This window comes from Mesoplodon mirus (assembly GCF_964341445.2).
Source record: "Mesoplodon mirus genome assembly, chromosome: 7".
In the NCBI taxonomy this organism is placed as follows: domain Eukaryota; kingdom Metazoa; phylum Chordata; class Mammalia; order Artiodactyla; family Ziphiidae; genus Mesoplodon; species Mesoplodon mirus.
In genome coordinates, this window is record NC_138983.1 from 28767517 (window position 1) to 28784266 (window position 16750).

General features: G+C 38.3%; 1 protein-coding gene across 3 annotated transcripts; it reads right to left on the reverse strand.

Moving 5' to 3' along the window:
* Positions 1-62: 62 nt before the first annotated feature.
* On the reverse strand, positions 63-16117 carry ARL14EP (ARF like GTPase 14 effector protein). 3 transcript variants are annotated; one of them, XM_082627831.1, is made up of 5 exons: positions 9898-10178; positions 9024-9085; positions 3529-4004; positions 1695-1822; positions 63-305 (listed from the first exon to the last, which is right to left on the reverse strand). In XM_082627831.1, the coding sequence occupies exons 3-5, from the start codon at positions 3952-3954 to the stop codon at positions 77-79; spliced, it is 783 nt and encodes a 260-aa protein (XP_082483957.1). In that variant the 5' UTR covers positions 3955-4004; positions 9024-9085; positions 9898-10178; the 3' UTR covers positions 63-76. The 3 variants fall into 3 exon arrangements, with proteins under 3 accessions (XP_082483957.1, XP_082483955.1, XP_082483956.1); XM_082627829.1 differs by lacking the exons at positions 9024-9085; positions 9898-10178 and adding an exon at positions 15675-16117; XM_082627830.1 differs by lacking the exon at positions 9024-9085.
* Between the last annotated feature and the right edge of the window lie 633 nt (positions 16118-16750).

Consider the following 16750-nt stretch of genomic DNA (forward strand, 5'->3'; position numbering starts at 1 on the left):
TCAACTTTAAAAGGTACCTTAGAATTTTAGAAATAGAGAAACGAACTTTAAAGATCCCGTAATTGGATACCACAAATTATCCAGCATGTTTATTATGAATTATTTCTCCTCCTTCGATTTCAATTTGCTCATATAGCCACTTGCGATCACAGCGGCATTCGGCACCACACTTGGTAGAACCGCAGGCAGGACAAGCATAGAAACATCCTAAGCAGTCTTCATCGAGGCAGTCACACAGGTCCATTCCACTGAAAATCAGGAGACCCTGGCTATCATAGACCTTACTCTTCGCTGGGATCACTTGTCTGTAATACAAAACACAAGGTGTGTCACATCTCACAAATATATTATTGCTCAATATTTAGTTGAAAACAGTTAATGAAAAAAACTTAAGGAGATAAAATGTTTTGAATTAGGGATGAAACCCCGCCAAATTGATACATGGCTTACTTAACTCAAAGCTACTCTACAATTAATAGCTAATGAGCTCCTTGTGAGAAGAAGAGACCTCACTGTAAAGTGTTGAAACATATCCAAAGGAATGGACAAGAACTGTGTCTAAAAACAATAATATAATTGTTAAAACTATTTACCCCTTCCTTACCAAAAAAAAAAAAAAAAAGGCTAGGTAATAGTGGTACATTTTATTAGCAACCAATCTAGCTACTGCTTTGTGAACACAGATTTTTATCACAGTATACTATCCAATTGTTTTTTATATTGCAATTAATCTGTTTCTTGTTCTTTAATGGACTCTAGCAAATCTGGCCTAAAAACACTTACATGATTCAATGGAAAACCTTCACAGATGGAATAAATGGCCTATGTAGAAAAGAATTCTGAATGATTACACTAACATTCCTTTGTCAATTTGCATTTTAGAAATGCTCAGTTTAAAAAGTCATATTCTAAACCATTTAGTTTTCTTGTTCATCCTATTGACTGTACTGTAACTTTCTATTTTAGACATGTAAAAAATAAAAAGTAACCTTGTATTCTCATAAAATTTATTTTTTAGCTGCCACCTATAGAGCAGAGACATACTGATTATATATTAGTGCTTTCAAACAAGTGGATTATTTTAGCTATAAGAAGTACAGGGTTTCCCTGGTGGCACAGTGGTTAAGAATCCGCCTGCCAATACAAGGGACACGGGTTTGAGCCCTGGTCCCGGAAGATCTCACATGCCACAGAGCAACTAAGCCCATGCACCACAACTACTGAGCCTGTGCTCTAGAGTCCGCGAGCCACAGCTACTGAGTCCGCATGCCACAACTATGGAAGCCCATGCGCCTAGAGCCAGTGCTCCGCAACGAGAAGCCACTGCAGTGAGAAACCCGCACACCACAACAAAGAGTAGCCCCCGCTTGCCGCAATTAGAGAAAGCCCGCGCACTGAAAAGAAGACCCGACGCAGCCAAAAACAAAAAAAGAGAAGTATAATAAGTTTAAATTATTTTAATTATTGTGCCAAAAATGTTGTCTTGTTCACTTCATTGATACTTTCTTAGAAATAAATTTTTAGAGTGGAAGGGGATGCCTTAATTTTCTATGAGGCCCTTGGAGGTTCTTAGTAATTCCAGATTATCGAATTTAAAATACCTAACCAGAAACACTCAAAACTTAAGAGAAAGATAGGAAAACAATACAGATGTGAAGCAAGTTAACATATACCTTAAATAACACATAGCCTACCTGTCTGAGCCAGCAGCTGCATTTTTTGTAAGCCTTCTTTTTTCTCTTTTACCAGTTTCTGGAGCAAATTCAGTTTGCTTTCCTGGGTTTGCAAATTGTAATGACCTCAGAGCTTTAGCAGTTCTTCCCTGAATAAAGGTAAACAAATTATCAACTCAAATCTTAATATCAGACCATATATAGATTAATATTTCACTTAATGTTCATCTAGATTATTCCTTAGCCTGGAAAACAGTCTGGAACTCACAAAAAAGGGAAAAAAAAGGGTTTTAGTGCCCAAGTGCAACAAAATTTATGTGGCCCATGGTCCGGGACCATATTCAAAGTTTACTGGTTAACTTATTTATGATATTTTCATTATCTAATTTTAGTCTCTGGCATATTAGGAGGAGAGGAGGACAGGCACAGTGAAAATGGCAATGGCTGCTGACAACATGGGAGAGAAGGCAGAAAAACTGCTGTATAACCCACAGCACACAGCACAGGCTCCTAGTAGTGATCTTGAGTCCTTAGGAAAAGGTTCGATTACATACATTTTTAAATCTGAGGAGTAATAAAGTTTCAAGTTCTGTAACGGTATTATAATCCTTTTAAAAAATTGGTAAAACAAAATTTTGACGGTTAAGGGTTTAATTTCATTATCTGGGGGGAAGAAAGGTTTATGTGATACATTCCACATGACCAATAGATAAATGAAGTGGAGAAGACATCTAAAGTGACAGCAGCAAGTACCTAGTATAAACTGCAAGATACATTGGGTCCTGTAGATATGCCTTTGAGGGGATAATGAAGGAAAAGCACTACATGTAATTTAAAATTTTAATTTGGTTTATTAATATAAGGAAAGGAGAAAATTGAGAAAAATATGCCAGCAGAAAGAATTATAAATTGCTTATAAATAGAAAATCTGAGAAGTGCTCCTTTGACGTACCAGTCCTTGTTCTGCACCAGAGACAGCTTTATGAAATCTTAAGTTGTTCTGATATGGTTAAATAATTTAAAGGTAACATGTGACTAAGGAAGAGAGTTATAAAATAATTAATACTTACAATGTGAAAATGTATGCTTTTTGACAGTAGGGAGTCCTAAAATTAGTCTTGACCATACCAAGTAAGAATTGAGAGCTAGAAGCAAAGGAAATTCACAAGCATCTTAAAATCCCAAACAAGAATGGGATAGTGCCAAAGTAGAAAGAAAGGCTGAAATAAGAAACAATTATTTCAAGTCACTTCCGAAGTTCCTTTTAAAGCAGCAGTTTTCAAGTCCTTCAAAAAAAAAGGGGACTTCATCGTGCTACATTTCAGACCCTTGCTGGCTGGCATATCCTACTGAGTCACTTTGGCATCAGAAAAGGAGCTAGGATGGTTAAGTCCTGGCTGTGCCAGAACGTCTTAGCACTAGGAGCTATAGCTTGAAAGTCTTGGGAATATTATGTTATTCTTTTCCTAAGCCAACTTTCTTTACCAAACAATCTGGGTTTACATAAATATTTAGAAACACCATTTATTTTCACCTCCCCAACTTTATATTCACTGCCTGCTACTTAGTGTACAGTCTTCCCTTGGTATCTGAGGGGGATTGGTTCCAAGATCCGCTGTGGATACCAAAATGCTAGGATGTTCAAGTCGCACAGTTGGCCCTCTGCAACTTTGGATTCAACCAACAACAGATTGTATAGTTCTGTACTGACTGAAAAAAATCCACATATAAGTGGACCTGCACAGTTCAAACCTGTGTTGTTCAAGGCTCAACTGTAATAGTGATATAAATGTGATTTCCTTATAATTATAACCCCACATTGTAGAAGTAACAGAGAAAAAGTGACTATACATACATCTGAATCAGGTTTTCTTCTCTGCCGGTCTTCAGAATCAACATCCACACTTCCATTGATTATCTGTGTACATTTTGGACAAAGTTTCCAACCAGGTACAAGCTGTCTTCCAAATTTTGCACTCAGAAAAGTGGCATCATCTAAATCAATTACGTGTAAATTTTTTTTGGCTAGTTTTTTGTGTATGTTAAATGGGTCACAACATGACTTCTGCAAATCCTCAAATCTGTCGATGTAAATTTTTACATGATGGAAGCAAATTGTATTGTTCCCAGAAAGTGTCATTCCAGTTCTAAGTTGAAGTAAAAGCATGTCATTTGATGACAATTCTTGCAAAGTCTTGAAACCTGTATGACGAGTATAGTAGGTTTTATGACACTCATTTGTGGAACGAAGCTGGACTCCAACTGAACATGGATCCATCATTTTTGATTCTAGCAAATTTCCTCGTTTTGATTTTTGTCTAGCAAATCACCCTAGAGAAAACATTAAAGAGAGTCAGATTTGTGCTGCAAAATTTTTATCTGGGAAACTGAAAAAGCATTTGATAAAATTCAATATCTGCATAATAGAAAGAAAACTCTTAGCAAGCAAGGAATAGAAAGACATTTACCAAGATCCTACAAAAACATTATTATATTTAATTATAAAACATTAGAAGCATTCTCTGTAAAGTTAGAACTACACAAGAATACTTATATCACAGTTTCCATTTAACACCATATTAAAAGGTATTAAAAGGTATGCAATATAAAGATTGAAGAGGAAGAAATAAGAAATATTACTCAAAGATATGAATATCTAAATGGAAAATACAAGAGGTTCAATAGACAAACTATTAGAACCAGTAAGATAATTCAGCAAGCATGCTGGAAACAAAAACATTACAAAGATATCTTACAAGATATATAAATCTTACAAAAGATATGTAAGACTTTTATGGAGAAGACGATCAAACAGAAAGACGAATGACACCCTTAAATAAATGTAGAAATTAATCATGGCAAGTGTGACTATAGTAAATATGTCAATTTTCTAGGAATTTATCTATAAATTCAATATGATTCCAATCAAAATTTCACCAGGTATTCCACAACTCCCCCACTCCCTGGAATTTAGCAAGCTGGTCTATATGGAAGAGTAAAGGTTCAAGAAAGCCAAGATAATCTTGAAGGAAAACAAAACAAAAAATTTATTTACTATAAAGCTATTATAATTAAAAGTGTGTGGTATCAGTATACTACAGACAAATAGATCCATGAAAAGATGAGGGCTTGGTGTATGACATGTGGTATTATAAATCAATAGGTATAACACATTAATGGGAGAAAGATTTAATTAAAGATGCTTGGACAACCGGCTAACCATATGGAAAAAGACAGACTAAAATATTTTTGTCATAAACAAAAATCAATTCCAGATGTTATTATAAAATAAAACTTGAAAAGAAAAACTGTAAAAATGTTTATAAGAAAACATAGAAGACTTTGTGACACTGGGGTAGAGAAGAATTTCTCAAACAAGAAAGGACATACCAAAGAAAAAGATGGACACTGATTTTATGTCCAAATTAAACATTTCTATATAACTCTAAGGAAGGGAAAAGAAGCCACACTGGATAGGTGTTGTTGGGATTATTATTCCAAATATACAAAAAAAACCCCTGACTTCTACAAATCAATTAGAAAATGACCACCCATTAGTAAATGAAACAAATATACACAGGCAATTCACAGAGGAAGAGAACAAAACAGCCAACAAATGCAGGTGTTTAACCTCATAGTTATCAGGAGAATGCAAATGAAATACCACTTCTCAAACATTTGTTTGGCAAGATTTAAAAAATCTGGTAACATAGTGAAGGCAAAAATGTGGCCAATTCTTATATGCTCCTTATACCTTGTAGGAATGTAAACTGCTGCAACTGCTTTAGAGTTTTTGGTAATTTCTTGCAAAACTCAAGAAGTCCACATCCCAGGGCCTTGCATTTTCAGCTCTAGGTGTCTGTGCCGGAGAAATTTATGTCCCATGTGAGCATAAGGACTTTGCGCATAATACAAAGTCTTTCAGCATTCATTGCTTTTGACAGTGAAAAATTGGAAATAACCCAATGGTAAAGGGTGAGAAATTGTAGGTTACTCAACAGGGACTGCTACAGGACAGTTAAAAATAAACTGCATGAATTAAATGAGTCAATTTGAATAAATTTCAAAGATAATCATAAGTGAAAAAGCTGCAAAAGGACATATAGTATATCACGTAAAATTTTACATATACAATAGTATGCATTGTTCCTGGATAAGAACTTGAATACATGCTAAAATATACATTAAGAATAATAGATACCAAGTCTGTGGTATATATACTTCTAAAGAGGAGGGACTTTTTTTTTTTTTTTAAAGAGAGATTTATAGAAGAAAAGGCTTAGTGGTATCTACACAAGTTTTTCATTATTTTCTGTGCTGTGTTTGAAAATTTTCATAACTAAATATTTTTCAAAGCAAATACAAAAATTTAGTTGAATTCGTAAGACAAGTTTTAACAAATACAAGTCGCTAGGAAAAAACTGTTGTTGAAAATAGATGTGAACCACTGAAATCCGGGCAGTGGCGGGGTACTGAAAAAGTAAAGGATCCAGAAATCTTTCAAGTGTTTTTATAAGCTTTGCTCCACATTAAAAAAAGGATTAGAAAGCTTAGATACTTTCTGATATGTTTTCTGCAGAGAGAAACTGTAATCAGTAAAGCCATATATAAGAAAAGACTAGTTTCATGTAATAAAAAATGGTGAGTAAATATACATTTCTATGTCTTAAGTTAAAATACAAAGTTAAAAAACAGAATTTATGGGGGATGAGTAGAGGTCAAGAGTGGGCTGAGCCTGGGAGAAGACATTGGTGCGTACCTGAAGGCGGGCACCCCCCAGATTTGCACCACAGGTGCCTCTCTTGCCTCACCCTGGTCTGGCCCTGGTTGGGAAATGCAGTGTTACCTGAAATACCTGGACATGAGGGCTGGCCAGACACGGTCCCCACTGCCATCCCTCCCAAAAAACCCCAGAATTTAAAGTGTTTGAACATTTTAACTTCAAATTTTAAAAGCTGATTAAAACAGAGTATATTTTAAATTATATTTTAACCAACTTTTAAAATTTAATTACCAAGTATAGGTCCCAATCACATCAGATGAAATTGCTTGTATAAATCTAATTATTATTATTATTATTTTTTTGCGGTACGCGGGCCTCTCACTGTTGTGGCCTCTCCCGTTGCAGAGCACAGGCTCCAGACGTGCAGGCTCAGCGGCCATGGCTCACGGGCCCAGCCTCTCCGCGGCATGTAGGGTCTTCCCGGACCGGGGCACGAACCCGTGTCCCCTGCATCGGCAGGCGGACTCTCAACCACTGCGCCACCAGGGAAGCCCCTATTTGTTTTTTTTTTTTAACAGAGAAGTGAGTTAAGATAAATTAAGGAATGGAAAAGAAGAAGCCAGAGATATGGTTACAAAATACCACCACCAAACTATGTTGTATTAAACTTCAGCAGATAGTGTCACAAATCTGGCTCTGACCTTCCTTAACAGTCAACAGGAAGGACATTTGATCAACTATCCCCACAGCACATTATGGAGACTGCTAATTCTTAATGTCTTATTAATGCCACAGATTCTTTATCTTTGTAGGTAACTATCACCAATTTGTAGCCACTAATGTATAATGTGATTTTTTGAACGTAAAACTATTTCTTAGCATTCAAGAAGTTGGGCTATACCCTGATCATATTTGATAGGAAAAGCATCTTGTGACTTGGAAATTTTATTTTAGAAATTCTATCTGTCCATGGCAATAAAACATTTTTGCCCATTAGGGAGTTTTTTTTTTTTTGCTACTAGGGGCTTCTTATTCCTTTATTTTCCTTTAATCTTGGCTAAATTACGACGTCATTCACAAGAGTTTATCAGTAGACTCAAGTTATACCAGTGAGGTTGAATCCTTATTTCTAAGTGATCTGACGCTCTTGGAAATTTGGAAATATGATTAACTCCTACTAAATTAATTTTTCTGGTAAGTATTTGCTTGGACATCTTCCACAATTGCATAAATTCTTTTATTAACCTTAAACCACTAAGAATCTAGACTCTTAGTTGGAGAGCATAGACCGGAATTTGTTTTTCCTTCAAGTTAGCCATGACCCTATCAGACTTTGAAAACATCCCCTTCTGGGTAAACAATGGCTTCTAACCATTTTGAAATCTTGGTGTACTTTTGAGTGCATAATGGAGGAACACTTGAAGGAATTAAATTGCTGCACAATTACACTATTTTCTAAAAAGCCATCTCTCAGGTATCACTGTTAGGGTAGAATTATTTACTATTGGAGTTGCCAGATAAAATACAGGATGCTCAGTTAAATTTGAATTTTTGATAATGCATAAATAATTTTAATTATATCCCAAATATTGCTAAAAAGTAATTTGTTGTTTGTCTGAAATTCAAATTTAATTGGGCATCCTGTATTTTTATGTGCTAAATCTGGTGGCCTCATTTACCATGCCTTTTTTTTTTTGCATATTCCAGTAAATAGAGATCTCTTTGATGTCAGCTTCACATTATCTTCCACCTCTTATTTGCTGCTAAAAGAAAACTGAACTACTTATGAACAAATTACAGGACCTGCTCAGTTAAAAATTAAAGTGTCCCATCTGACAGAAGACAAATCACTAGTTGCAGTACGAAATATATTTTACACATTGCTTAAAGCTCAATGGCATATTGATACCACTAACTTGAGTGAAACTGTCACGGTAAAAGTGTACACACCTGTGTCAAAGCAGTTTTACGTTCAAGCACTGCTTTAAAAAAAAAAAAGTCAGGTTAGCTCAAGGAACACAAAACTTCAGGCAGTGATCTTCGGTGGTTACTGCCTGCCTTCTAAAACTTACACCCCTCTGGTTGCTCCTCCCCTGTTGCATCTCCCAGTGTCCTCATTTCTGTTCTCTTCTCTGAAGCTAAAGTTCTGCTATAGAGGTTTTTGGATCTGTTTCCGAGCACCTGTTTCTTTTGCTCATTTTGGCCTGTGCTCTGGCAATGTGGCTCACAATTAGTATTTTTTTTTTTTTCTTCAAGTGATAGTCTAGTAGCTTCATGTTGCTCCCTTCACCTGCAGTAATGGTGTCATGTTCTCCAGTAATGATTATCTAATATCTTCCTCAATTGTCAGAAATACATTACTATTTACTGTCCATGAACTATTGAACAGTACTAGCATCAGCTGGGAACTTATTATTGAATAGAAAAGAGAAATCTCAGGAAAGCCCCCCACTCACTGAATCAGAATTGCATTTAAAAAGGAAATACCCAGGTGATATGTAAGCACAGTACAGTTTGAGATGCACTGCTTTAGATAATTCAATTAAAAACATTAACCAAGCATCTTCTATATTTATAGAGTCTATCAAAAAAGAATAAGAAACACACACACACAGACATGTACTTACCTTCCAGGAAGTCCGACACTTAGGGAAGATTATTTGAGGGGGGGAGTTGTAAATTTCATAAACTAGGTATAGAAAGAAATACCTGCTTCAGTGGAAAACTGCACTGTTGAAGAGTACAACCTTCAGCGTTTTCACATTCCCATTACATGAGAGCTCTGAGTCTTTCATTGCCTTTGAGTTATTTTACAGCTGACAACTGTACAAAATTAACAGCAATGCAAAACAACTCTTGTCTATATTGTTGTAAATTTTGTCTGGTAGAGGTACAATTGACGCCCCTGGCCCATTGTGGAAGAAGACAGTTTTGCCTCTATTTGCTCATTTATTTCAATATTCCTGATCAATAAATGTGTCTGTTCTTTTGATTGTCATTTGAACTGATTATATAACATCTTACTAGTCCCCTCATTAATAAGGTAAACAAAAACCACGTGTTGCTAATTTTATATGTGTGACAGTCATGATTTTACTTCCTTCTCCCTTTTTTGTGGAAAATTATATTTTAAACATAGGAAAAAATTAATTTGCTCCAGCCAAGTCACTTTGATGGAATGAAAAAAAAAATCCAGCTTCTTATAGGTTAAGATGAAAACCATGTAACAAACAAAAAGCCCCAAATGTGTTCATTTAGACCTGAGTAATTTAGATTTGTTTTCCACTCCCCCGACCGCCTTAGGAAAATTTCACTGATACAAATAAGACTGGTCTTTAAGTGCTTTCAAACTACACATAGTGATGGAGGATTTTTTAATTCCTGAATGTCAGTGAGTATCCTAAGGCCTTCCTGGATAAATGTTTCAATGAATTTTATTTGTACACTTAATTATTTTCCACTTCAAATAGTAAAATGCCTTTTTAACAAGTCAAATTTTACCTGAGACCTGTGCTCCTGGTTCTTGAATAGCCACGGTTAAAGAAACCTTCCTACTCCTCTTCATATGGCTTCCATAAGACTCAAGAACATCCCCTTGGGCTTCCCTGGTGGCGCAGTGGTTGGGAGTCCGCCTGCCGATGCAGGGGACACGGGTTCGTGCCCCGATCTGGGAGGATCCCATGTGCCGCGGAGCGGCTGGGCCCGTGAGCCATGGCTGCTAAGCCTGCGCGTCCGGAGCCTGTGCTTCGCAACGGGAGAGGCCACAACAGTGAGAGGCCCACATACCGCAAAAAAAAAAAAAAAAAAAAAGAACATCCCCTTGTTTACCTATGACCAGGACAAAGGACCTCCAAATTCCCATTGTCTCATTTATAAATTTATGAATAATTAGCTGAACTGCTTGTTGAAAATAATCAATTGGAACAAAATGCTTGTTAACCATATTTTAAGTTTTTCTCCTTCCCCTAGGTCCCTGAACTTTGGCCTACCCTCAGCCAGAGCCATCAAAGGACCCCTCCAGAAAACAGGCTGGCCTCAGGGCAAAACAATCTGGGATCTACAATCAGACCAAGCAGTTCTGTTTTATCTTTGTTTACTCATCCCTTGAGAAGCTGGTAAATCTTTTGGTCAGAGAATTCTCTCCACTGCTATAATCCCTTTTCCCCTCTTGCAATAACCCTTTCAATAAAGTCTCTCCTTACTAACTCTGGATTTTATTATTTGACACTTGCTTTTAAAAGTTCTGCATTTTCAATTTTCTCTTGCCTTAGAATTGCCAATACTTTCCTTCAGTACCTAAATAGAGTATGTTTTGTGATTCTAAGATTAACTTCTAATATTTTTATAGCACTCCCAGAAGAGTCGAGAGAGAATGAAATAAATATAGATTTATTAGACCCCTTCTTCTATACCTTAGGTAGTAAACACAAGCATTTGCTCCTCATATATCTGAACACTGACAAGTTAGGGAATAAGCTTTTTTTAAAAATTGAGGTATCACCTGACATAACATTGTATTAGTTTTAGGTATACAATGTAATGATATAATATTTGTATATATTGCAAAATGACCACCACAATAAGTCTAGTTACCAACTGTCACCACAGTTACAAATGTTTCTTTTCTGTGATGTGAACTTTTAAGATTTACTCCCTCAGCAACTTTCAAATATGCAGTACAGTATTATTAACTAGTTATCATGTTGGATGTTACATCCCCATTACTTATTTACAACTGCAAGTTTGTACCTTTTGACCCCCTTTTCACCCATTTTGCCCACCCTAACCCCCGACAATGGCAATTACCCATCCGTTCTCTTTATCTATGAGTTCATTTTTAAACATTATATTTTAAAATTATTTGTTTTTTATAGATTCCATGGAATAAGTTTTAAACACTATCTCTTGCTATTCATTACCCAACTCTAAGGTGGGTAGGTTGGATGCACTGAAGAAGCTGAGTGACCTCATACAAGGCCACGATAGTAGCAAGTTTCCCTAATAACACAAGTTCTAGGTCATGATCACAGGCCTCCTATAGGAGTTAGTCAAAGCAGAACCATAACCATCACTTCCACTAACAAAACAAAAGCAGAAGGAGATAGTGGTGCTTGGTTACCACTCTTCAAGTTAGTGGGAAAAAGAGCATTAAGAGGAAATTTAACGAAAAAAAATGACTGAATTTTTAGGTCAATTTTTAAGAGTCTTCCCCTTTCAGGAAAAATGTCTTGTTTTTTCAGTATAGGGGTCTTACAAAATTTGTAAGGCATTTCCCCATTTACCTTTTATTTAATTAAAAAAAAAATAACTTCACCCCTACTTTGCAAATCAGCAGTTTCAGTCCTAGGCATGTGCCTGCCCGCGCACGCACGCGCGCGCACACACACACACACACACACACACAAATCATGCCTCTGGCAACTGGTAACTTTTTGTGCCCATTATCTTCAAATACTATCTACAGGACACTTGAATGGGTACTAACAGAAGGGTTAAATGGCCAAGTGGGATAGTCTTAAACCTCAAGAAGACCCAGGCCCCATAAGAAAGATAAAGTGAACGTAAAACAAAAATATGGTCCATTGTATTATTTAAAATAAAATATTTGGGAGGTTCCAGTCAAAGATGGTAGTGTAGGAAGACCCTGAACTCATCTCTTCCCACGGATACCCTGAATTTGTACCTACATACAGATCCATTCCTGCCAAAGAAGAACTGAGGGCTGCAGAACAAGTGATAGAAGGATGACACAGGGGATGGGTAAAAGAGATGGAGGCATGGTATCAATGGGAACCCCAACCCTGACGAGGACCTTCAGGAGGGAGGGATATCACTGAGGGGCCTGTACGCAGACTTGCGCACACTACAGCAGAGCAAAGAAGCAACTGCTTAAAGGGCACCTATGCTCTAGATGAAGGAAATCCATTTACTAACCCTCAAGTGTCTGCCAAATGGGCAGAGAACTGCTGAAACTGTCTCCGAGGTCCAAGGTGCCAGAAAGTGCCATTTTTTGTGTGCTCCCCTTACACCTTAATAGTGTGGACAGAATCATGGTCCAGGTACTCTTACTGACCTGCCAAGGCTGCCCCAGCATGTCCCAGGCCCACCCCACCCCCCAGCTCCAGTTGTCCTGCCAAGGTGGTCTGAGCACGGAAAGCCCTGGGACCGCATCCCTCCCCTGCTCCACTCATGCCTGCTCCAGCTCCAGTCACCCCACTACGGTGGTTCCAATGTGAACATGCTCCAGGACACACTGGCCCACACCTGCTCCAGGTCCAACCAGCCTGACAAAGCTGCCTGGCACACACGGTCCATACAGAAGACAATCCTACACAAAGCCATGCCTTCCAGACTTGGAGAGGTAGATGTTTCACCTAATTAATACAAAAACAGAGTTAAACAAAAGGAGACAGAGAAATATGTTCCAAAAAAAAGAAAAAAGAACAAGATAAAAGTCCAGGAAAAAACCCTAAGGAAATAGAGATAAGTAATTTACCTGATAAAGAGTTCAAAGTAATGGTCATAAAGATGCTTAACCAACTTGGGAGAAAAATGGAGGAACACACTGAGAACTTAAGAGTTAGGATATGAAAGAACTAAACAGAGATGAAGAATACAATAACTGAAATGAAAAATATACTGGGTCAGCAATCTAGAAGACAGAATAGTGGAAGTCATCCAAGCAGAAAAGCAAAAAGCAAAAAATTTAAAAAAGTTTAAGGGACCTCAGAGACAACATCAAGCATACTAACATTTGCATTATAGGGGAAGAGAAAAAGAAAACATATCTGAAGAAGTAATGGCTGAAAACTTCCCTAACCTGGGGAAAGAAACAGATATCCAGGTTCAAGAAGCACAGAGAGTTCCAAACAACATAAACCTAAAGACACACCAAGACAAACTATAATTAAATCAGCAAAAGTCAAAGGTAGAGAATTTCAAAGACAGAAAGAGAAAAACAACTAATCACATACAAAAGAACCCTCATAAAAGAACCCTCGAAAGACTATCAGCCAGTTTTTTAGCAGACACTTTGCATGATATATTTAAAGTGCAGAAAGGAAAAAACCTGCAACCAAGATTACTCTACCTGGCAAAGTTATCATTCAGAATTGAAGGAGAGATAAAGAGTTTCCCAGACAAGCAAAAACTAAAGAAGTTCATCATCACTAAACCAGTCTTACAAGAAATGTTAAAGATCTTCTTTGAGTAGAAGAGGCCATAACAAGAAATAAGGAAATATATGAAAATAAAACTGCACTGGTGCAGGCAAATTTATAGTCAAGGCAGTGCATCAGCTGCTTAAAAACAGGTACGAAAGTTAAAAAACAAAGGTAGTAAAATCAACTATAACTACAATTAAGTATTTAAGAGATACACAAAATAAAAAGATGTAAAATATGACAGCAAAAACATAAAACATGGGGGGGGGAGAGTAAAATGTGCTTTTAGAGTATTCAAACTTATGCAAGAATTAGTTTAAAATAAACTGATATATATATATATATATATATATATATATATATGTCAACATACATGAATCTCATAGTAACCACAAACCTATAATAGATACACAAAAAACAAAGAGAAAGGAAGCAAACATAACACTGAAAAAAAAATCATCAAAACATGAGGGGAGAGACCGAGAAGAAAAGAACAGAGAAGAACCACAAAAACAACCAGGAACGATCAACAAAATGGCAATAAGTACATACCTATCAATAATCACTTTAAATGTAAATAGACTAAATGCTCCAATCAAAAGACATAGGCTGGATGAATGGATTAAAACAATAAGACCCATCTATATACTGCCTACTGCTCACATTTGGCACAATTCAGCAAACCCTTCAGGTCTCCAAACACGATTTGTGATTTCTCTCCATTCCTATGGTCCTAAACCGTCAAAGAGAACAGAATTCCTTGATTTCAACAACTGAAAGATTGTTTCCAGACTAAGATGAATGAGCAAAGCTCTCTTTATTCTACCTGAATTCTGGATGTGGTCAACATTGTCAAACAGTACTTAATACTATACTTAAAACTGTCAAACAGTTGGGTAAATGATTGTGACACTGAACTGTAAGCTATTCTGTTGAAAACACTTCCACCTCTTCCTAGAAAACAAAGTCTGGACTCTTTAGCATGGCATTACTTGTTCAAACGTCACATACTCCAGGTCAAAACAGTCTACTAGCAAAGTTCTTTTATATTTTATGTCTTCATATTGTCTCTTTGCTTGGAAAGCCAGGCAATGCTAACTAATCCTTCATGACAGTGCCAGCGTCTTCACCTTTCTGCTGTGCCTTACCCAAATACTATTGTTATAGGTCCTTCTTCCTCTGTGTTTGAAACTTTTACTCTATTACTTTTCAGCTGTTGGAAGACAGGAGCTATATGGTGTTTTTTCTCTATCACTCAAGGCAAAAGAGTAAGGAACTTCAGGGACGTCCCTTTTCATAGCACTCATCACAGGCTTTCTTCTTTGTTAGTTTTTCCCATTATGTATTAAGCTCCGTGAGGGCAAGGAATCACCAGGGTCCTGTTACAGCTGTAGCTTCTCTAACTAGCACAATATTGGCACTTAGTAGATAACATCTTTCGAATGAATACATGTTCCTAAACTGCCAGAATCTCACACAAAGAAGGCTGAATCTGCCCAAATCAATGTGACTAGGTGCTCAGGATCCTTCAATTATCCCCACCTCAACCCTGTGCTCATATGCATAACGCCCCTACTTCACGGCTGTATCAGAATATTGCAAGCCACCAGATACATCATATGCGCCTCTACCATGTTCACGGTACGGGAATGGAAGAAAGAAGACTATTTATTCGGCATCTGGCCTCAACCAAACAGCTAGGGCTGGGAGGGCTCCGATTTAAAAAAATAAAAACCAAATAGCAGAGATATAAGCTGTGGATGGGGCTCTAGGCCGCAAAGCTCTCCTCTAAATAAGACAAGCCTAAGTCAAAATTAGCAGGGCTCCAGGTCTCCCTAAGAGAGGCGACGACCCGCGGGGTCAACAGATGCGGTGGTAGAAACCGTGCTGGGCCTTGACACAAGGGGCCGCAGCTGAACCGGAGTAAGTGGGGAACGTTGCAGGGTGGTAGGCTGGCGGAGGCCTCAGCTAGCAGCTGAAAATCCCCCTCACGTGTCCGACCTGCTCCCCCTCCTCTCCTGGGGACCTCCATCACCTGGCCCGCGCCCTCCTCCCACCCAGGGATCGGTCTCCACGCCCCCGTTCCTCCCCAAAGCCTCCCCCAGCCCTTCCCACCTTTAGCGGGAGCTCTCAATCGCCGGGGTCCGGGCCACACCCGCAACGTCTCAGATGGGCCTCATCCGCCGGCTTCTCGGCTCTTCCCGGCGCTACCAGCGAGAGGGCGGCGAGCCAGGCTAGAGAGTCTCAGCGCTACCATAAAGAGAGGGCTGGGAGAAGCCTAGAGGGGAACGGAGCTTGGCCCACAGCCTCCGGGGCGGAAAGGGCGGGGCGGCGTGAATTGGCGAATGAATCAAGGTGAGGCAATGTTTGCTTCAGAGGCTGTCTGGATTTTTTATTTTTATTTTTTTCTTTTGTTGGATGTTAGGGAATTGGGCGGTGTCTGGGGCCACCTTTTACAAGATGCAAGTTTGGCTAACTTGGGTTGTGTTCGCGAATCTCTACGCCTGTGCGTGATGCCACATTCTTGCACCCCAACCCTCCTAATCCCTGAAGGAGAAGTGAATGAGTTAAAAAGACCTTCAGAAGAGACCCTTTATTTAGGGTCTCACATTTTAATTTCTTTCACACAAGCGAAATATATTCCCAAATGCATCTCCTTTATTATAAATTATAAGAATAGCTATGTTTATTACTTTGAGTAGAGTGTAAGCACCAGGAAGATGCTTGCAAATTTTCAGAAGGGAAACACACACACACACACAGCATCTTTCTTGTAATCCTATTGTCTGGGCCAATTTAGGAGCTGATTAATTTCTAAAACAGATTTTATTCACCTACAATCATTGAGGGCCCTAGATCCCTTAGACCGAAGCGTCTGAGCCTGCAGCCATTTTCAGGTGGGGGTAGGAGGACCCCCTCCCCCACCCCGCCCCACTGTTGTTGTTTTAACTAGCCAGGTGAAAAGTGTGAGACAGGGAAATAAGATCCACCAAAGCCCAAGCTTGCTGGCAATACTATACACACCTACTGTAAGTTGTTTTTTGCAGGGAACCTCTCTAATGGTCCTTCCTAACACCTCCATGCTGCTTTGAACCTAGTCAGGGTTTTGCCGCTCCCTAATTTACACCCATCTTAGAAATGGGAGCAAGGCAAGAACAATGGGTAATCCCCTCAACTGTGTCCACAGGAGG

Coding starts and splice junctions, on each gene's coding strand:
- ARL14EP (XM_082627829.1), bottom strand. CDS start 3,954: ATGATGGATCCATGTTCAGTTGGAGTCCAGCTTCGTTCCACAAATGAG. Junction 1,823..3,528: donor GAAGAAAACCTGATTCAGAT/GTATGTATAGTC, acceptor ACCTTTATTCAG/GGAAGAACTGCTAAAGCTCT. Junction 306..1,694: donor GCAGCTGCTGGCTCAGACAG/GTAGGCTATGTG, acceptor TTTGTATTACAG/ACAAGTGATCCCAGCGAAGA.